This window comes from Telmatherina bonti (assembly GCF_933228915.1).
Source record: "Telmatherina bonti genome assembly, chromosome: 17".
Taxonomy (NCBI): Eukaryota; Metazoa; Chordata; class Actinopteri; order Atheriniformes; family Telmatherinidae; genus Telmatherina; species Telmatherina bonti.
In genome coordinates, this window is record NC_136615.1 from 35,638 (window position 1) to 57,589 (window position 21,952).

A 21,952-nucleotide genomic window follows, 5' to 3' on the forward strand; every position below is an offset into this window, starting at 1 on the left:
GCTTCCAAATTTATATCTATTTACAGTGAAAAACCACTGACTTCCAAAACTGTATCTACTAACGCCGACTTCCAAATTCGTATCTATTTACATTGAAAAACCACTGACTTCCAAATTCGTATCTATTTACATTGGACTTCCAAATTTGTATCTATTTACATTGAAAAACCACTGACTTCCAAAACTGTATCTGCTAACATTGACTTCCAAATTTGTATCTATTTACATTGGACTTCCAAATTTGTATCTATTTACATTGAAAAACCACTGACTTCCAATACTGTATCTATTGACTTCAAATTTTTATCTATTTACATTGAAAAACCACTCACTTCCAAAACTGTATCTACTAACGCCGACTTCCAAATTCGTATCTATTTACATTGAAAAACCACTGACTTCCAAATTCGTATCTATTTACATTGGACTTCCAAATTTGTATCTATTTACATTGAAAAACCACTGACTTCCAAAACTGTATCTGCTAACATTGACTTCCAAATTTGTATCTATTTACATTGGACTTCCAAATTTGTATCTATTTACATTGAAAAACCAGACTTCCAAAACTGTATCTGCTAACATTGACTTCCAAATTCGTATCTATTTACATTGGACTTCCAAATTTGTATCTATTTACATTGAAAAACCACTGACTTCCAAAACTGTATCTACTAACGCCGACTTCCAAATTCGTATCTATTTACATTGAAAAACCACTGACTTCCAAATTCGTATCTATTTACATTGGACTTCCAAATTTGTATCTATTTACATTGGACTTCCAAATTTGTATCTATTTACATTGAAAAACCAGACTTCCAAAACTGTATCTGCTAACATTGACTTCCAAATTCGTATCTATTTACATTGGACTTCCAAATTTGTATCTATTTACATTGAAAAACCACTGACTTCCAAAACTGTATCTGCTAACATTGACTTCCAAATTCATATCTATTTACATTGGACTTCCAAATTTGTATCTATTTACATTGAAAAACCACTGACTTCCAAAACTGTATCTGCTAACATTGACTTCCAAATTCATATCTATTTACATTGGACTTCCAAATTTGTGTGTACTGACACTGGACTTCCAAATTTGTAGCTATTTACATTGATTAATATGGACTTAATTGTTAGCTATTGATATTGACTTCCCAATTTCTATTGATATTGGAATAATGTACCCTGTCCCTCTCTCCCACATAAAGTCAACAGAGAGAGGGCTCATTCAACTAAGAGTTAACATTTCAAAACAGAGAGAAGAATCACAACTGTTAAACTTGGCATAAAAAAGGTGCCATTTATTTATTGAACTGCAACACAGAAGGCAATTTTTGTTGAACTGGTGTAAGAAAGGTGGCATTTATTTATTGAACTGCAACACAGAGGGCAATTTTTGTTGAACTGGTGTAAGAAAGGTGGCATTTATTTATTGAACTGCAACACAGGGCAATTTTTGTTGAGCTGGCATAAGAAAGGTGGCATTTATTTATTGGACTGCAACACAGAGGGCAATTTTCATCGTCCTGGAACAATCGGATACAGCACCACTTGGAACACGAGGACATGGGTGCAATAGGGACACCGGATGGCTCCGATGCCGGCTGGAAGTACCGAATGGGGACTAGTTGGAAAAAAGAAGACAAAAAGGGAAAGTTTTCCATTAACACGGAAAATGCAAATTAAGATGTATTAAACCTGACTTCCAAAACTGTATCTATTAACATTGACTTCCAAAATTGTATCTATTTACATTGAAAAACTAAGACTTCCAAAACTGTATCTATTAACATTGACTTCCAAAATTGTATCTATTTACATTGAAAAACTAAGACTTCCAAAACTGTATCTATTAACATTGACTTCCAAAATTGTATCTATTTACATTGAAAAACTAAGACTTCCAAAACTGTATCTATTAACATTGACTTCCAAAATTGTATCTATTTACATTGAAAAACTAAGACTTCCAAAACTGTATCTATTAACATTGACTTCCAAAATTGTATCTATTTACATTGAAAAACTAAGACTTCCAAAACTGTATCTATTAACATTGACTTCCAAAATTGTATCTATTTACATTGAAAAACTAAGACTTCCAAAACTGTATCTATTTACATTGACTTCCAAAATTGTATCTATTTACATTGAAAAACTAAGACTTCCAAAACTGTATCTATTAACATTGACTTCCAAAATTGTATCTATTTACATTGAAAAACTAAGACTTCCAAAACTGTATCTATTAACATTGACTTCCAAAATTGTATCTATTTACATTGAAAAACTAAGACTTCCAAAACTGTATCTATTAACATTGACTTCCAAAATTGTATCTATTTACATGTAAAACCGCTCACTTCCAAAACTGTATCTATTAACATTGACTTCCAAAATTGTATCTATTTACATTGAAAAACTAAGACTTCCAAAACTGTATCTATTAACATTGACTTCCAAAATTGTATCTATTTACATTGAAAAACTAAGACTTCCAAAACTGTATCTATTAACATTGACTTCCAAATTCGTATCTATTTACATTGAAAAACTAAGACTTCCAAAACTGTATCTATTAACATTGACTTCCAAAATTGTATCTATTTACATTGAAAAACTAAGACTTCCAAAACTGTATCTATTAACATTGACTTCCAAAATTGTATCTATTTACATTGAAAAACTAAGACTTCCAAAACTGTATCTATTAACATTGACTTCCAAAATTGTATCTATTTACATTGACTTCCAAAACTGTATCTATTAACATTGACTTCCAAAACTGTATCTATTAACATTGACTTCCAAAACTGTATCTATTAATATTGACTTCCAAAATTGTATCTATTTACATTGACTTCCAAAACTGTATCTATTAACATTGACTTCCAAAACTGTATCTATTAACATTGACTTCCAAAATTGTATCTATTAACATTGACTTCCAAAACTGTATCTATTAACATTGACTTCCAAAATTGTATCTATTTACATTGAAAAACTAAGACTTCCAAAACTGTATCTATTAACATTGACTTCCAAAATTGTATCTATTTACATTGAAAAACTAAGACTTCCAAAACTGTATCTATTAACATTGACTTCCAAAATTGTATCTATTTACATTGAAAAACTAAGACTTCCAAAACTGTATCTATTAACATTGACTTCCAAAATTGTATCTATTTACATTGAAAAACTAAGACTTCCAAAACTGTATCTATTTACATTGACTTCCAAAATTGTATCTATTTACATTGAAAAACTAAGACTTCCAAAACTGTATCTATTAACATTGACTTCCAAAACTGTATCTATTAACATTGACTTCCAAAATTGTATCTATTTACATTGACTTCCAAAACTGTATCTATTAACATTGACTTCCAAAATTGTATCTATTTACATTGAAAAACTAAGACTTCCAAAACTGTATCTATTAACATTGACTTCCAAAATTGTATCTATTTACATTGAAAAACTAAGACTTCCAAAACTGTATCTATTAACATTGACTTCCAAAATTGTATCTATTTACATTGAAAAACTAAGACTTCCAAAACTGTATCTATTTACATTGACTTCCAAAATTGTATCTATTTACATTGAAAAACTAAGACTTCCAAAACTGTATCTATTAACATTGACTTCCAAAACTGTATCTATTAACATTGACTTCCAAAATTGTATCTATTTACATTGACTTCCAAAACTGTATCTATTAACATTGACTTCCAAAATTGTATCTATTTACATTGAAAAACTAAGACTTCCAAAACTGTATCTATTAACATTGACTTCCAAAATTGTATCTATTTACATTGAAAAACTAAGACTTCCAAAACTGTATCTATTTACATTGACTTCCAAAATTGTATCTATTTACATTGAAAAACTAAGACTTCCAAAACTGTATCTATTAACATTGACTTCCAAAATTGTATCTATTTACATTGAAAAACTAAGACTTCCAAAACTGTATCTATTTACATTGACTTCCAAAATTGTATCTATTTACATTGAAAAACTAAGACTTCCAAAACTGTATCTATTAACATTGACTTCCAAAACTGTATCTATTAACATTGACTTCCAAAATTGTATCTATTAACATTGACTTCCAAAACTGTATCTATTAACATTGACTTCCAAAATTGTATCTATTTACATTGAAAAACTAAGACTTCCAAAACTGTATCTATTAACATTGACTTCCAAAATTGTATCTATTTACATTGAAAAACTAAGACTTCCAAAACTGTATCTATTAACATTGACTTCCAAAATTGTATCTATTTACATTGAAAAACTAAGACTTCCAAAACTGTATCTATTAACATTGACTTCCAAAATTGTATCTATTTACATTGAAAAACTAAGACTTCCAAAACTGTATCTATTTACATTGACTTCCAAAATTGTATCTATTTACATTGAAAAACTAAGACTTCCAAAACTGTATCTATTAACATTGACTTCCAAAACTGTATCTATTAACATTGACTTCCAAAATTGTATCTATTTACATTGACTTCCAAAACTGTATCTATTAACATTGACTTCCAAAATTGTATCTATTTACATTGAAAAACTAAGACTTCCAAAACTGTATCTATTAACATTGACTTCCAAAATTGTATCTATTTACATTGAAAAACTAAGACTTCCAAAACTGTATCTATTTACATTGACTTCCAAAATTGTATCTATTTACATTGAAAAACTAAGACTTCCAAAACTGTATCTATTAACATTGACTTCCAAAATTGTATCTATTTACATTGAAAAACTAAGACTTCCAAAACTGTATCTATTAACATTGACTTCCAAAATTGTATCTATTTACATTGAAAAACTAAGACTTCCAAAACTGTATCTATTAACATTGACTTCCAAAATTGTATCTATTTACATTGAAAAACTAAGACTTCCAAAACTGTATCTATTAACATTGACTTCCAAAATTGTATCTATTTACATTGACTTCCAAAACTGTATCTATTAACATTGACTTCCAAAATTGTATCTATTTACATTGAAAAACTAAGACTTCCAAAACTGTATCTATTAACATTGACTTCCAAAATTGTATCTATTTACATTGAAAAACTAAGACTTCCAAAACTGTATCTATTAACATTGACTTCCAAAATTGTATCTATTTACATTGAAAAACTAAGACTTCCAAAACTGTATCTATTAACATTGACTTCCAAAATTGTATCTATTTACATTGAAAAACTAAGACTTCCAAAACTGTATCTATTTACATTGACTTCCAAAATTGTATCTATTTACATTGAAAAACTAAGACTTCCAAAACTGTATCTATTAACATTGACTTCCAAAATTGTATCTATTTACATTGAAAAACTAAGACTTCCAAAACTGTATCTATTTACATTGACTTCCAAAATTGTATCTATTTACATTGAAAAACTAAGACTTCCAAAACTGTATCTATTAACATTGACTTCCAAAACTGTATCTATTAACATTGACTTCCAAAATTGTATCTATTAACATTGACTTCCAAAACTGTATCTATTAACATTGACTTCCAAAATTGTATCTATTTACATTGAAAAACTAAGACTTCCAAAACTGTATCTATTAACATTGACTTCCAAAATTGTATCTATTTACATTGAAAAACTAAGACTTCCAAAACTGTATCTATTTACATTGACTTCCAAAATTGTATCTATTTACATTGAAAAACTAAGACTTCCAAAACTGTATCTATTAACATTGACTTCCAAAACTGTATCTATTAACATTGACTTCCAAAATTGTATCTATTTACATTGACTTCCAAAACTGTATCTATTAACATTGACTTCCAAAATTGTATCTATTTACATTGAAAAACTAAGACTTCCAAAACTGTATCTATTAACATTGACTTCCAAAATTGTATCTATTTACATTGAAAAACTAAGACTTCCAAAACTGTATCTATTTACATTGACTTCCAAAATTGTATCTATTTACATTGAAAAACTAAGACTTCCAAAACTGTATCTATTAACATTGACTTCCAAAATTGTATCTATTTACATTGAAAAACTAAGACTTCCAAAACTGTATCTATTTACATTGACTTCCAAAATTGTATCTATTTACATTGAAAAACTAAGACTTCCAAAACTGTATCTATTAACATTGACTTCCAAAACTGTATCTATTAACATTGACTTCCAAAATTGTATCTATTAACATTGACTTCCAAAACTGTATCTATTAACATTGACTTCCAAAATTGTATCTATTTACATTGAAAAACTAAGACTTCCAAAACTGTATCTATTAACATTGACTTCCAAAATTGTATCTATTTACATTGAAAAACTAAGACTTCCAAAACTGTATCTATTAACATTGACTTCCAAAATTGTATCTATTTACATTGAAAAACTAAGACTTCCAAAACTGTATCTATTAACATTGACTTCCAAAATTGTATCTATTTACATTGAAAAACTAAGACTTCCAAAACTGTATCTATTTACATTGACTTCCAAAATTGTATCTATTTACATTGAAAAACTAAGACTTCCAAAACTGTATCTATTAACATTGACTTCCAAAACTGTATCTATTAACATTGACTTCCAAAATTGTATCTATTTACATTGACTTCCAAAACTGTATCTATTAACATTGACTTCCAAAATTGTATCTATTTACATTGAAAAACTAAGACTTCCAAAACTGTATCTATTAACATTGACTTCCAAAATTGTATCTATTTACATTGAAAAACTAAGACTTCCAAAACTGTATCTATTTACATTGACTTCCAAAATTGTATCTATTTACATTGAAAAACTAAGACTTCCAAAACTGTATCTATTAACATTGACTTCCAAAATTGTATCTATTTACATTGAAAAACTAAGACTTCCAAAACTGTATCTATTTACATTGACTTCCAAAATTGTATCTATTTACATTGAAAAACTAAGACTTCCAAAACTGTATCTATTAACATTGACTTCCAAAACTGTATCTATTAACATTGACTTCCAAAATTGTATCTATTAACATTGACTTCCAAAACTGTATCTATTAACATTGACTTCCAAAATTGTATCTATTTACATTGAAAAACTAAGACTTCCAAAACTGTATCTATTAACATTGACTTCCAAAATTGTATCTATTTACATTGAAAAACTAAGACTTCCAAAACTGTATCTATTAACATTGACTTCCAAAATTGTATCTATTTACATTGAAAAACTAAGACTTCCAAAACTGTATCTATTAACATTGACTTCCAAAATTGTATCTATTTACATTGAAAAACTAAGACTTCCAAAACTGTATCTATTAACATTGACTTCCAAAATTGTATCTATTTACATTGAAAAACTAAGACTTCCAAAACTGTATCTATTAACATTGACTTCCAAAATTGTATCTATTTACATTGAAAAACTAAGACTTCCAAAACTGTATCTATTAACATTGACTTCCAAAATTGTATCTATTTACATTGAAAAACTAAGACTTCCAAAACTGTATCTATTAACATTGACTTCCAAAATTGTATCTATTTACATTGAAAAACTAAGACTTCCAAAACTGTATCTATTAACATTGACTTCCAAAATTGTATCTATTTACATTGAAAAACTAAGACTTCCAAAACTGTATCTATTAACATTGACTTCCAAAATTGTATCTATTTACATTGAAAAACTAAGACTTCCAAAACTGTATCTATTAACATTGACTTCCAAAATTGTATCTATTTACATTGAAAAACTAAGACTTCCAAAACTGTATCTATTAACATTGACTAGCAACCAAAGTATGTAATGATGCAGATTCAAATCAAGGCCTTGCAGATTTCATAGCACATGCAGAGTATTTCTAAGTCACAGTTAAAGAAAACTGCACTCACCAAAGTGGATTTGTGGCCGGGTCATGTTTGACTCTACCGAGAACTTTTCCCATCTTTCTTTGACCCTCCATCCCCTGCTTTAACGACTGGAACGGGGCTGGTTGGTCGACCACCTGGCTGAACGTGGTACGGGCCCTCTTCGGGCTCATGAAGGGACTGCAGTGGTGGTGAGTTTTGTTCGGCATCAGGGCTGCTTTCGGTGGTCCACCCCTGATTCTTGGCAGAACCTTTGACCCGTCTCGGCAACGTTCTGTAGTCCGGTTGGAGGACCGGCCCTTCTGCTTCCCCAGTCTCTTCTGCATCAAACCAGTTTGACAGATCAGAAAGCGTTTTATAGCGGCGTGATGGTCCAGTGGTGTTTACGGTGTCTTCCTCACCCACTTTACGATCCGGTTTAGGGCCATCCGGTTTGGTGTTGTTGTTGGCATCCCCATCAGGGGCCTGCTGTTTGGTGGTCTGGCTGGCAGCCCCCTCACTCATCTTAACCGGTTCCCGGCCCGGTTTGTCCGGACTCGTTTCCAGGCTTGTGCTCGATAAGGTGCTCGTGTTGGTCGACGAGGTATTGGGGGAGTAGGAGGAGGCAGGGGATGGTAGAGGGGTGCGCTGACTCATTAGACCTGTGGGGAAAATGGCTGGTGGGAGAACAGATTTAAGTCTTCAAAAGAACCTGTTGGCAAAGTAGCAGAGCTCAGTATCTGGAGGATGTCCGGGCCAGAACCTCTGGACATATAACTTCCAAATTCGTAAACATTGACTTCCAGATTCCTATCTATTGACATTGACTTCCAGATTCCTATCTATTAACATTGACTACCAGATTCCTATCTATTAACATTGACTTCCAGATTCCTATCTATTGACATTGACTTCCAGATTCCTATCTATTAACATTGACTACCAGATTCCTATCTATTAACATTGACTACCAGATTTCTATCTTTTACAATGCCACTTCAAGTTGTCCTTGCCTGGACCCGGGAGGTGCCATAAAGGACATCTGGAGGACCTGACCCAGGAACAGAGCTCTTTTTCTGGGCATGAGGCTCTGCTCCGGGGGCCCAGAGCTCCAGGCTGAGGTGAGGAACTCTTTACCCGGGAACAGAACTCTTTTTCTGGCAGGAAGCTCTGTTTCAGGGCCTGGAGGTCCAAGCTGAGATGAGTATCTGAGTGTGAAGACACACAACTCAGCTTGGACATCCAGGGCTGTGTCTGGAGCAATCAGCAGACGAACAAAGTAGTCATAGAAAGTGTTGCAAATGGCAGGCCACATAATTAAGCTACTAGCCTGCACATGGCCTGCTCAGGCTAGCACGTGGCCTGTGGCAGCCAAACAATATGTTCAAAGTATGGAAAAACAGACAAAACTCACCTCCAATGTCGTCCTTCACGTCCAAATTATTCCTCTCAAGTCTTGTCAGGATGTCAGGGGAAGTGTTGGCAGTGTGGCCTGTCCGTCTCTGGCTCCAGACAACGTGCCGTCTTCTGCTCCTCACCATGTGCTCGGCTGACTGAAAAGGGGAAGTGCTTACTCTCCTCCAGGATGTGACCCCCCTCCCTCCTGTGTGCAGACGGGTGACTCACATTCACCACCTGCTGGTGGGAGGACAAAATGCTCTTTGCTGCAGTATTGTGAGGACCAATAGGGTGCCGATGCAGTTCAATGGGGGGCTAGAGGGGAGTGCTTCACCCAGCCCCTAACCTCACTTCCCAATTTGTATCTATTTGTATCCATTGAACAGATACAAATTTGGAAGTAGTAGTCATACTGCACCTCTTGGGCTGCTCAGAGGTCAGAAAGTACTCTTTTTTCCCCTGACAAGCTGGCATTGAGATTTTTGGAGGCCCCGGGTTTCCAGTGCAAGTGCCACAGAGGACCCGTTCCACTGCATTCTAGACCCACTAGGGCACCTCTACCAGGAACCGAGGTCCCGTGACCCCGGGCCCCTCCCCCACGATATTACCGGCCCAACTTTGGGCCCTCACATCTCGGCCCTGAGGCCCTGCGGGCCCCAGCCGAGGACAGGACTCAGAGGGACCCTGGAGCACTACGAGCCAGCATTGGTTTCATCCAAACACTCAGCTCCGTGTACGAGCTACAGGCCTGCAAAGTTTGGCCCCTGACAATTTTGGAGCCCTCTAGATCCCAAACGAAGGCCTCCAGGTCCATGGTTTTTCAGATTTTTTCTCATCTCGGGGGGCCCTACCAGGAGCCTGGGGCTTCGTGGCCCTAGGCCCCTCCCCCGCGATATTACCGGCCCAACTTTGGGCCCTCATATCTCGGCCCCGAGGCCCTGCGGGCCCCGGCCGAGGACAGGACTCAGAGGGACCCTGGAGCACTACAAGCCAGCATTGGTTTCATCCAAAAAACTCCACTCCGTGTCTGAGCTACAGGCCTGCAAAGTTTGGCCCCTGGCAACTTTGGAGCCCTCTAGATCCCAAACGAAGGCCTCCAGGGCCATGGTTTTTCAGATTTATCATCATCTCAGGGGGCCCTACCAGGAGCCTGGGGCCTCGTGGCCCTAGGCCCCTCCCCCGCGATATTACCGGCCCAACTTTGGGCCCTCATATCTCGGTCCCGAGGACCTGCGGGCCCCGGCCGCGGACAGGACTCAGAGGGACCCTGGAGCACTACAAGCCAGCATTGGTTTCATCCAAAAACTCCACTCCGTGTCTGAGCTACAGGCCTGCAAAGTTTGGCCCCTGGCAACTTTGGAGCCCTCTAGATCCCAAACGAAGGCCTCCAGGGCCATGGTTTTTCAGATTTATCATCATCTCAGGGGGCCCTACCAGGAGCCTGGGGCCTCGTGGCCCTAGGCCCCTCCCCCGCGATATTACCGGCCCAACTTTGGGCCCTCATATCTCGGTCCCGAGGCCCTGCGGGCCCCGGCCGCGGACAGGACTCAGAGGGACCCTGGAGCACTACAAGCCAGCATTGGTTTCATCCAAAAACTCCACTCCGTGTCTGAGCTACAGGCCTGCAAAGTTTGGCCCCTGGCAACTTTGGAGCCCTCTAGATCCCAAACGAAGGCCTCCAGGGCCATGGTTTTTCAGATTTATCATCATCTCAGGGGGCCCTACCAGGAGCCTGGGGCCTCGTGGCCCTAGGCCCCTCCCCCGCGATATTACCGGCCCAACTTTGGGCCCTCATATCTCGGTCCCGAGGCCCTGCGGGCCCCGGCCGCGGACAGGACTCAGAGGGACCCTGGAGCACTACAAGCCAGCATTGGTTTCATCCAAAAACTCCACTCCGTGTCTGAGCTACAGGCCTGCAAAGTTTGGCCCCTGGCAACTTTGGAGCCCTCTAGATCCCAAACGAAGGCCTCCAGGGCCATGGTTTTTCAGATTTATCATCATCTCAGGGGGCCCTACCAGGAGCCTGGGGCCTCGTGGCCCTAGGCCCCTCCCCCGCGATATTACCGGCCCAACTTTGGGCCCTCATATCTCGGTCCCGAGGACCTGCGGGCCCCGGCCGCGGACAGGACTCAGAGGGACCCTGGAGCACTACAAGCCAGCATTGGTTTCATCCAAAAACTCCACTCCGTGTCTGAGCTACAGGCCTGCAAAGTTTGGCCCCTGGCAACTTTGGAGCCCTCTAGATCCCAAACGAAGGCCTCCAGGGCCATGGTTTTTCAGATTTATCATCATCTCAGGGGGCCCTACCAGGAGCCTGGGGCCTCGTGGCCCTAGGCCCCTCCCCCGCGATATTACCGGCCCAACTTTGGGCCCTCATATCTCGGTCCCGAGGCCCTGCGGGCCCCGGCCGAGGACAGGACTCAGAGGGACCCTGGAGCACTACAAGCCAGCATTGGTTCCATCCAAAAACTCCACTCCGTGTCTGAGCTACAGGCCTGCAAAGTTTGGCCCCTGGCAACTTTGGAGCCCTCTAGATCCCAAACGAAGGCCTCCAGGGCCATGGTTTTTCAGATTTATCATCATCTCAGGGGGCCCTACCAGGAGCCTGGGGCCTCGTGGCCCTAGGCCCCTCCCCCGCGATATTACCGGCCCAACTTTGGGCCCTCATATCTCGGTCCCGAGGCCCTGCGGGCCCCGGCCGAGGACAGGACTCAGAGGGACCCTGGAGCACTACAAGCCAGCATTGGTTTCATCCAAAAACTCCACTCCGTGTCTGAGCTACAGGCCTGCAAAGTTTGGCCCCTGGCAACTTTGGAGCCCTCTCGCTCCCAAATGAAGGCCTCCAGGGCCATGGTTTTTCAGATTTATCATCATCTCAGGGGGCCCTACCAGGAGCCTGGGGCCTCGTGGCCCTAGGCCCCTCCCCCGCGATATTACCGGCCCAACTTTGGGCCCTCATATCTCGGTCCCGAGGCCCTGCGGGCCCCGGCCGAGGACAGGACTCAGAGGGACCCTGGAGCACTACAAGCCAGCATTGGTTTCATCCAAAAACTCCACTCCGTGTCTGAGCTACAGGCCTGCAAAGTTTGGCCCCTGGCAACTTTGGAGCCCTCTAGATCCCAAACGAAGGCCTCCAGGGCCATGGTTTTTCAGATTTATCATCATCTCAGGGGGCCCTACCAGGAGCCTGGGGCCTCGTGGCCCTAGGCCCCTCCCCCGCGATATTACCGGCCCAACTTTGGGCCCTCATATCTCGGTCCCGAGGCCCTGCGGGCCCCGGCCGAGGACAGGACTCAGAGGGACCCTGGAGCACTACAAGCCAGCATTGGTTTCATCCAAAAACTCCACTCCGTGTCTGAGCTACAGGCCTGCAAAGTTTGGCCCCTGGCAACTTTGGAGCCCTCTCGCTCCCAAATGAAGGCCTCCAGGGCCATGGTTTTTCAGATTTATCATCATCTCAGGGGGCCCTACCAGGAGCCTGGGGCCTCGTGGCCCTAGGCCCCTCCCCCGCGATATTACCGGCCCAACTTTGGGCCCTCATATCTCGGTCCCGAGGCCCTGCGGGCCCCGGCCGAGGACAGGACTCAGAGGGACCCTGGAGCACTACAAGCCAGCATTGGTTTCATCCAAAAACTCCACTCTGTGTCTGAGCTACAGGCCTGCAAAGTTTGGCCCCTGGCAACTTTGGAGCCCTCTCGCTCCCAAATGAAGGACCCCAGGACCACCATTCTTGCACATTCTCTACTATCTCCTGAGACGCTCTCAGCCCCCACACATCAATGGCCCCTGGGGTCCAAATTTGAAATTGCTCTGAACCCTAGCCCTAAGTCCTCAGACTTAGAGACTCTGACACCCTTTGGAGTGCAAACCTGGGAAAAAGAAAAAATTTTGGGAGCAAGCCCGCCGGCTTAGTCTTGAAGGGGTTTCAAGCAGGCCCTGAGCAACGCCCAACAGTGGCATCCCCATCCAGAAAGACCCCTCCGGCTCCGAGCTGGGGGCCCCCAAAGTTGCAATTTTTCACAATTTTGGGGGCCCCTCCTGGAAAAACCAACATATCCAGCAGAATTTTTTTTTCTCATTCCGTGCCCTCTGATAGAGCCCTCTCAGGGCCCGAAAAAAAATTGGCCCTAACCACTGATAAATTTTGAGCTAATGGCACCTGGGGCCCCTGGGGGTCCCAAGGGCCCCTGAGGGTCCCTTTCACTGCCAGATCTACTCTGGGGGGTCCCAAGAGGACCCTCAAAAAAAACCCTGTCAAAATCGTACCCCGGGACCCTTAAACACCCCTCTTCAAGTTTCCTTCTACATTCATTCATTTATTGGTGGACACTGACACCTACAGGCCAAAAAAATTCATTGCAACTTTTACTTCCAAGTGATGAATTTGGAAGTAAAAAATGAATGGGATAGATACAAATGTGGTACTTTCTTCCAGATTCAATGTTAAGTCTATGGACGCCCCCTAACCCTAACCCTAACCCTAACCCCTAACCCTAACCCTAACCCTAACCCTAACCCTAACCCTAACCCCCTAACCCTAACCCTAACCCTAACCCTAACCCCTAACCCCTAACCCTAACCCCTAACCCTAACCCTAACCCTAACCCTAACCCTAACCCAACCCTAACCCTAACCCAAACCCCAACCCTAACCCTAACCCCTAACCCTAACCCTAACCCTAACCCTAACCCTAACCCTTAGTAACGTTTGCATAACCTTAAGTACTCATCCTTGTGCAAACTAAGAAAAAGACACATAGAATGTGTATTTGAAAGACTAAGGCAACACAAGAAGATGTGTAACTTTAAAACAACTCTAACCCCAATTGGTGATTGGACACACTCCGGGGCTTGATCAACCTCGGCAGGGCCTTCCTTGGGGGAGGGTGTCTAGTGATAATGGCCGAAAGACCCTGTGATCCCGAGGTCCACTACTGATGATGTGTCCTAAAACTAAGGTAGTAGAAATCCAATTTTAATAACTAGAAACTAAACCAAGAGACAAAAAATACTTACCAATGTCTAGCAATGGAAAAAGAACATGAAAACAGACAAAATACTCACCCAAAACAACAAAACTCACCTTATACTGGCCAAAATACTAAATATTGCACTCCTTAAAAACAACAAAAGAAAGGTCCGACACAATCATAATATGCTCCTTGTTGAACCACACAGAGAAATGGAGCCCAGAGTGACAAGTGACGGCCCGTGCATTGCCTTTGGCTCCCTACTCAAACTGTTTTGGTTAATAAATTGACTCAGGGGGAGTCATCGAGAAATACTCCAATCCCTAACCCTAAACCCTAACCCTGCGGACACTTCTCCCTACTTCATAACCCTAACCTAACCTAAACCACTGGACAATGGAAAAGAGCAGAGACACTATATCCATACATTTGCAACACTAGCCCCAAATGGCCTGAACATTATGCCATAAGCACACACACACAAACCCTCCCCCCCACCTATATTTGACTTTTCCCCCTGGTTCCAGTCAACAGTATCCTTGGCCACAGATTTTACTTACACTTTTTTAGGGTGGGTGTCCCCTGCCATACTGGGGAATTGAACCATTCCATCCAGTGTGGTAGATGGACACCCACGGCATTTTACCATAGATGCCGTTGACATATCCCCATCTACCACCATTCCTTAAAGACTACAGTTTTTTTTTTCTTTTTTTTTCTTTTTTTTTTAAATTTAAAAGTTACCCATTTTTTCCATTGCTTCTGGTGATTCTATTTTGGCCTTCTGGGGCAGACATCCTGTACTGGGCTGGCGACTTGAACCCTTTCCACCCATGTGAAGGTTGGATGTCTGCCCCACTTCCCCACAAACAGTTGATCCACCAATACATACTCGTGCACCAATTGTCCTCCCCATTGTTGTCTTTATGAATATTAAAAATGTCTAGCTCCCATACAGCGGCCTTCTTGGCCACAACAGTTCTGTTTCAATGTCCAGGGGTGGGTGTCCTTGGCCATACCAGGGAGTTGAGCTGCTCCTACCGGTATGGCTGACAGACGTCCACCCCATTATACCACTCGCACCATTGACCTATCTACATCCACACTCACATTCATTATCCACATCAGCTCCCCTTTACAGAAAAAACCCTCATATTTTCCTCTTTTCAAGAATTTCTCATCTTTTCATGCAGTTTCGTTCTGGGAGTTTTTCCAAAAACTGGAATTCTTCAGGCTCCACATAACAGTACTTTTTGGTCCTAACAGTTTTTATGTCAACTTTCTGGGGTGGGCGTCCAATACCATACCGGGGAATTGAACCATTCCTGTCGGTGTGGTTGACAGACGTCCACCCCACTTCACCACTTCACAGTCGCCTTCTTCTCTTCAGTTTCCAATTTCCATTCCAGAACTGAGCACCAACTTCACAATCTTTACATACCTTACAATACAGTGGCAACCTCAAACCCCAACCCCAACCCTGATTTTGGATTTTTCTAACACGTGGGGTCAGTTCTGTGGTCTGAAATAATCAAAACACTAAAGGTAACAGGAACATTTTAGATTGGTTTATTACAGCTCAGACTAATTAATATACAGGCTTTAGAGACAGCTCATTTCAAGATGGTTCAGCACAATCAACTTTAAAATTAACAGTTTTCTGGATTAACTTCAAATAGCACTACAAAAAGAAAAATTCAAATATGGCTACCTTTCACTGACCATTGACTTATCAAAACACTTGGAAGAAGCTTGTTTGTTTTTGTTGTGATAAAACTAATTGTGTGAAACATCCTGGATCATGTGTTCATGAATGAGGGCTGTAAAAACTTCTGCTGGTCCTTGTGGAGGCATAAAATCTCTTAGACACTATAATCAATTTAAATGATATAACATTATATCTTTATATAGTCTTTATATAAATCAATTTAACCATCACATGTCACATTAAACCAGCCTCAGCACACATCTGATAGAAGAGACCCTGAAGATGGATGAGTTGAGAAGGGGAGTCCATCTCTACTATAGAGCCGTGATCCATAACAATGACCCTGAAGAGAAACACCAACAGTGAGACGAGACAACAGATCAGAGATAAGTGCTCAGAAAAAGAATTAAAAGAGGATAAAGTCAAACACAAAAATGAAAATCAATAAGCAGGAATATAGAAAATATAAGTTTGGTAAACATATTTGCATTGTTTTAAATAAATGTTACTATTTTATTTTTATCGGGTATATCGAAACTATCACTATAATGATTGTTATTATATGGTTGGGTTTAGTCTTTAGAATTATTTGCTTTCATAATTCATTTGACATCTTTATTTTCTAATTTATTTAGGGATGAATGAATGAATCAATGAATGAATTAATGAATGAATTGAAATTTTCCAGTAAATCCCAATGTCTGTATATTGACAGCTTATTTGATTAGATGAGTCATTACAACTAATTACTACATAAAGGATGGAGGAAATCCTCTAAGTCTGGACTGCAAAAATGAGTTAAGCAAAGCAAGTTTATCCATTTCATGTAAAAACAATTCCACGTCTTTCTCATGAAAACAAATATTACAGATGATGCAAACAAAGGATTGGATGTAGTGAAAGGCAGCATCTCACAAAAAAGCACAAATGAAATTGAATTTATTAAGATCAAGATAACTTCAACATTAAATCTGGGGTAGGTAATCTTTCTCAGAGATGGTTTACTTTTGGTGAAGTGGTTCCTTGTCCTGATAGTAGTCTATACATTTTATAATCATGGACAATAAGAAATATAGTTTGACCCCTCAGTTTACTGTAAATCTGTAAAAACTCTAACCAATCCAAACCTTCAGACCAAAAATGGAGTTTTTAATTTCTTCTAAAAAAGCCTTCAATCACACAAGGACCTAAACCAGAGGGGGAGGAGCCAAGACAGCATGCCACTTTCAAATTTCGCTAACTCCCAAACATTACCTGCCCCAGCCTTAACATGCAGATTTTGTGGGCAAATAAATAATTTTAATGTGGAATGAATTTTGTGAAAGTTTTTTCTCCACTGGCAGCTGAATGCTGCCTGTCCATGTTTTGGCTGGACTCTGGTCTAGACTGGTTTACCTTAGTCTTTGGATCTAAGAGCTCTGTAAGTTTATCACAGATGTACTTTGGCTATAAACTGTTCTGGGATCCTGTAAACTATCTGTAAAGTTTTGAAGTGTATTCTGACACTAACTGAAAGGCAGTATGAACTGGAAATCAAGTTAACCTTGAAACCAGTGTAGGGATGTTAAAATTTGTTTGACGTGTTCAGATCACTTAGTTCTGGTTAAAGCAGGATCTTGATGAGCTGCAGATGTTTAATGCCCTTTTTAGATAGCCCTGTTAAAAGGTAATTTCATTAATCTATTCTACTGGAGATGGGTGAATGGAGTAGTTTCTCCAGGTCTTTGTGAGACACTAAGTGGACAGGTGGATGGAAGGAAGAAAACTCTTACTAAGTTGTAAATTTCAATATTGCTTTACTCTAAATGTAAGATCTTTTATTCCTGCTGTTGGAACTTTAAAATTGTGTACAAAAGTATTCAAAAGTGAAAAACCGTGGTTTGCAAAAGGATTATTCAGAACATGCAAAAAGAAAAATAAGCTATATAAGATTTTTGAAAATACCCATACACCTAATAATAAGATGGAATACAAAACATAAAAACAAATTAACAATCATAAGAAATGCTGGGAAGGATTATTATAATAGAAAGCTAAGAGAAAATCATGGAAATTGAACATGTTAAATAAAGCAATCATGCCAAATTCTAAACAATATATGCTACCAAACTATTTTGTTGAAAATGATGATGTGTATAACAACTGAAAAAATATAGCAAAAGAATTTAATGTGTTTTTCACAAATATTGGAGCTAAAATAGTAAATTGTATTAATGCAACAAAACAAAACTTCTCAGATGGGAAGTAAAATAATGCAGTCTGTTTTTTGGCGAAGTCAGTGAATTTGAAGTCCTATCTATTGTAAGTAAATGTAAAAAGAACATGTTTACTGATAGTGATGGACTCCACATGACGATCATTAAAGAACTATTGACTGCGTAATAAAACCACTAACCTTTTTCTGTAATTTATCTATTCAAACTGGTGTCTTCCCAGAGTGAATGAAAATAGCTAAAGTTATCCCTCTCTTTAAAAATGGAGGAGGAGAGACGCGAGGAGAGGAGGAGAGACGCGAGAGAGAATGCGCTAACGCGAGACTTGGCGAGATTTGGCAGGATCAACATGGCGTACTACTAAAGTAAACAAAACCTTTATTACCAGGCTAACGGTAAGAAATTAAACGAATAATTTAAAACAGTTAAAAACTCCAATCACACCAACCCGGTCATTCTGGATAACAACGAAGAAGATCTCATCAGCCCGATAGAGGTAATCGAAGAAAGCTTCCAGCGAATCGTGATGGGGAAAACCAGCAACACCGCAGCGATGGCGTCCAAAACCAGTTCCACCTCCAAAAGAGTTTGCCCAGCGGATTCCCCCGAAGTAACCTTGCCAGGTTCTCCAACAGGTAGTGTTACGACGGATATCCTAATCTCCATCGAAGTTATCCAGCCTAGACGCCAGGCTTTCCCTGCTGGAAGTTCTACACCGGGAGTTCCAGTCGTTAAAGCACAGTCTAGAATATAGCCAGCAGCAGGTAGAAGCCTTAGCTATGGAGAACAACGTGCTTAGAGACTCTGTTAAGACTCTCACGGATGGAGTATGCCGACTAACGGAGGAAAATAAAAAAAAGAAAGAATTAGTCTTAGATATCCAGGCCGTAGCATGAGAGATAACTTAGTTATTTCAGGGCTCCCTGAGCAGCCAGAGGAAGACGCAGAGGTAACCATGAAAGAATTCATCCGATCCCACCTTAAGCTTCCAGAGGAAAAAGGTAAAAGCCGTCTCCTTTCACCGTGTTCATCGCATGGGAAGAAAAACATCGGAGGGCAGACCAAGACCAATAGTTGCTAAATTCGTGCTACACAAAGAAAAAGAAGAGGTGAAGCGCTGTGGGCGACAGCTCTGTGGGACTCATATCAGCATCAGTTCCCCAGAGAGATCCTGGAGCGTCGTAAGATCTTGTTCCCCATCAGGAGGAAATTCCTGGACGGAGGAGCCCGCGCGGTCATCTCGGTGGACAAGCTCTATGTCAGTGGCCAGCTACATCATGACCATAACACCACTCCCTGGCTCTACTAACCTCAGATATGTATCCACAGTCTACACGCTTTGCACTGGTGATATTAAGGCCAATAAGTCTCACTGGGTTTAAATCAGTTTAATGTTTGCTCACAATAGTTAACAACACTGCCAGTCTCTTTCACAAAACAGATCTCCTTATGGGTTTGTTTTTCCTTTTCACCCACTTTCCTCTTTTGGTCAACTTCTGGCTCATATTTTTCTCTCTCCTTCCATACTTTTCTTTCTTTCTTTTCTAGCTGCCACCTCACAGAGCTAAATAACAGAGATGCAAAACTACACAGTTCATTAGATAACACTTACATACATAACCCAACACTCTCACTGTTATTATTTCAAACATTTAGTAACATTCAATACAATCATACAACACAAGGCATATATACTTACACCTGCGTACACACTTATTCACATCAAGTGGAAGCATCTAACACCTACCCTGTCACCACAAGCATGACAGTACTTAGCTTTATCACGTGGAATATTCACGGAGCTGGGACCAGAGAGAAGAGACTAAAAATCTTTAACAGGCTAAATGATCTACAGGCAGACATTGTGTTCTTACAGGAGATTCATATGACAAATACTTCAGTGGACGCTCTCTCTACATCACAATTTCCTCATGTTTACTCCGCCTGCTATAACTCCAGACAGAGAGGGGTTGCCATTTTGATAAATAGAAAAGTGACATTCACAGAAACCAACAGAACTACAGATCCAGAGGGAAGATATATTATAGTGACATTAACTATCCAAAATATGAAGTTATGCTTAGCTAACATATATGGGCCAAATGTGGATGATTCCTCCTTCTTTCATTCCTTTTTTAAAATGGTCTCAGAACACTCAGACAGCACACTTATCATAGGAGGAGATTTTAATTTGGTACTGGGTCCCGTAGACAGGATGAATAATTCAGAAAACAATAGAACCTGGCAGTCTACAGACACTGTTAAACAATATATGGAGGAACTTGGTCTTTGCGATATATGGCGGTCTTTTCATCCTAATATCAAGGAATACACTTTTTTTCCTCAGTTCACCACTCATATTCTAGGCTAGATTATTTCCTGGTTAGCAGCTCGTTGGTGTGTATGATTTCAGAAACCCAGATCCACCCCGTTACAGTCAGCGATCATGCACCAGTTTCCTTCACTGTAAGAAATACGAGAATCACACCACCTGCTAAAAGCTGGAGATTCAATACAGCACTGCTTAAAGACCCCGACTTTATCAGCTATTTCACAAAAGAATGGGCTGTTTACCTAGAAAATAATGATAAACCAGGAGTTTCAGCATGTGTTCTGTGGGAAGCAGGTAAGGCGGTAATGAGAGGAAAAATGATTTCTTTTGCATCATATAAAAAAAAGAAGGATAACTCAAAAATATCAGAACTAGAATTAATAATTAAATCATTAGAGGATGCCTACAGTGCTTTACCAAATGAACAAACGTTGAATCAAGTAAGGAACGCGAAACTTGAATTAAACAAAATAATCAATGAAAGAACGGAGTTTCTGGTGCAAAGGTTACGCTTGGAGAGGTTTGAACACAGCAACAAATCTGGAAAAAATTTTAGCCAGTCAACTAAAAACAAAGAAAGAAAGAGCAACTATTTCATCTGTTAAAGATCCAGCAGGTAATATCTTACATGACCCTGACACAATAAATAGCATTTTAGAGACCTCTATAAAAAAATCTGTATACATCCCAATTAGATCCATCAGATAATGACATAAACCAGTTTCTTAATAATATAGACCTCCCAGGACTACAGCAGGAACACGTTACAGCCTTAGATTCTCCCCTTACAGCAGAGGAGCTATATGAAGCCCTCAAACATATACCATGTAAAAAAAAGCCCCAGGACCGGATGGCTTCCCAGCAGAGTTCTATCAAGTATTCTGGACAACACTGGCCCCTACGTTTTTCTAAATGGTGACACAAATAAAGGAAAATGGCTACTTACCCCAAAACATGAACTCTGCCAGCATCATTGTACTGTTAAAACCAGGCAAAGACTCCACACTTCCATCTAACTACAGACCCATATCACTGATAAATGCAGACCTTAAAATAATCTGCAAAGCTTTAGCTGCAAGGTTAGAGAAAGTAACTCCACTCATTATACACCCTGATCAGACAGGCTTTATAAAAGGCAGATATTCCTCTGTTAACATGCGCAGGCTAATCAATATAATAAATTACTCTACCATCAATAACCTGGAAACAACAATAGTTTCTCTGGATGCAGAGAAGGCTTTTGATAGAGTGAATTGGAAATTCTTACTAGCTACTTTAAATAGATTTGGCTTTGGACCTTCCTTTCTTGACTGGATCAAAATCTTATACAGCTCAGGACGAGTCAGGACGAACGATCAAACCTCTCCAGGTTTTAATCTTCAAAAGGGCACCAGACAAGGTTGTCCACTCTCTCCCTCACTTTTTGCTATATTTATTGAACCACTAGCTGCTG

General features: G+C 39.6%; 2 protein-coding genes across 2 annotated transcripts in view; both read right to left on the bottom strand.

Moving 5' to 3' along the window:
* Positions 1 to 1,363: 1,363 nt before the first annotated feature.
* Positions 1,364 to 9,597, bottom strand: LOC306768357 (uncharacterized protein). Its single transcript, XM_079256676.1, has 4 exons — positions 9,294 to 9,597; positions 8,302 to 8,556; positions 7,925 to 8,220; positions 1,364 to 1,633 (listed from the first exon to the last, which is right to left on the bottom strand). The coding sequence occupies exons 1-3, from the start codon at positions 9,418 to 9,420 to the stop codon at positions 7,958 to 7,960; spliced, it is 645 nt and encodes a 214-aa protein (XP_079112802.1). The 5' UTR covers positions 9,421 to 9,597; the 3' UTR covers positions 1,364 to 1,633; positions 7,925 to 7,957.
* Positions 9,598 to 16,188: 6,591 nt separating this feature from the next.
* LOC306768564 (multidrug resistance-associated protein 1-like) overlaps positions 16,189 to 21,952 on the bottom strand; it is a gene marked incomplete at both ends in the record, with an annotated part of 243,670 nt that continues 237,906 nt past the window's right edge. Inside the window, one exon of the mRNA XM_079256972.1 lies at positions 16,189 to 16,297. Coding sequence (XP_079113098.1) covers positions 16,189 to 16,297 — 109 coding nt within the window. The remainder of the gene's footprint in view (positions 16,298 to 21,952) is intronic.

Excerpts from the sequence above, each read along its gene's own strand:
- LOC306768357 (XM_079256676.1), bottom strand. The coding sequence starts at position 9,420 with ATGGTGAGGAGCAGAAGACGGCACGTTGTCTGGAGCCAGAGACGGACA. Across the intron at positions 8,557-9,293 it reads CGTGAAGGACGACATTGGAG|CCATTTTCCCCACAGGTCTA; the intron begins GTGAGTTTTGTC and ends TTCTCCCACCAG. Across the intron at positions 8,221-8,301 it reads TAAACCGGATCGTAAAGTGG|AAGAGACTGGGGAAGCAGAA; the intron begins GTGAGGAAGACA and ends GGTTTGATGCAG.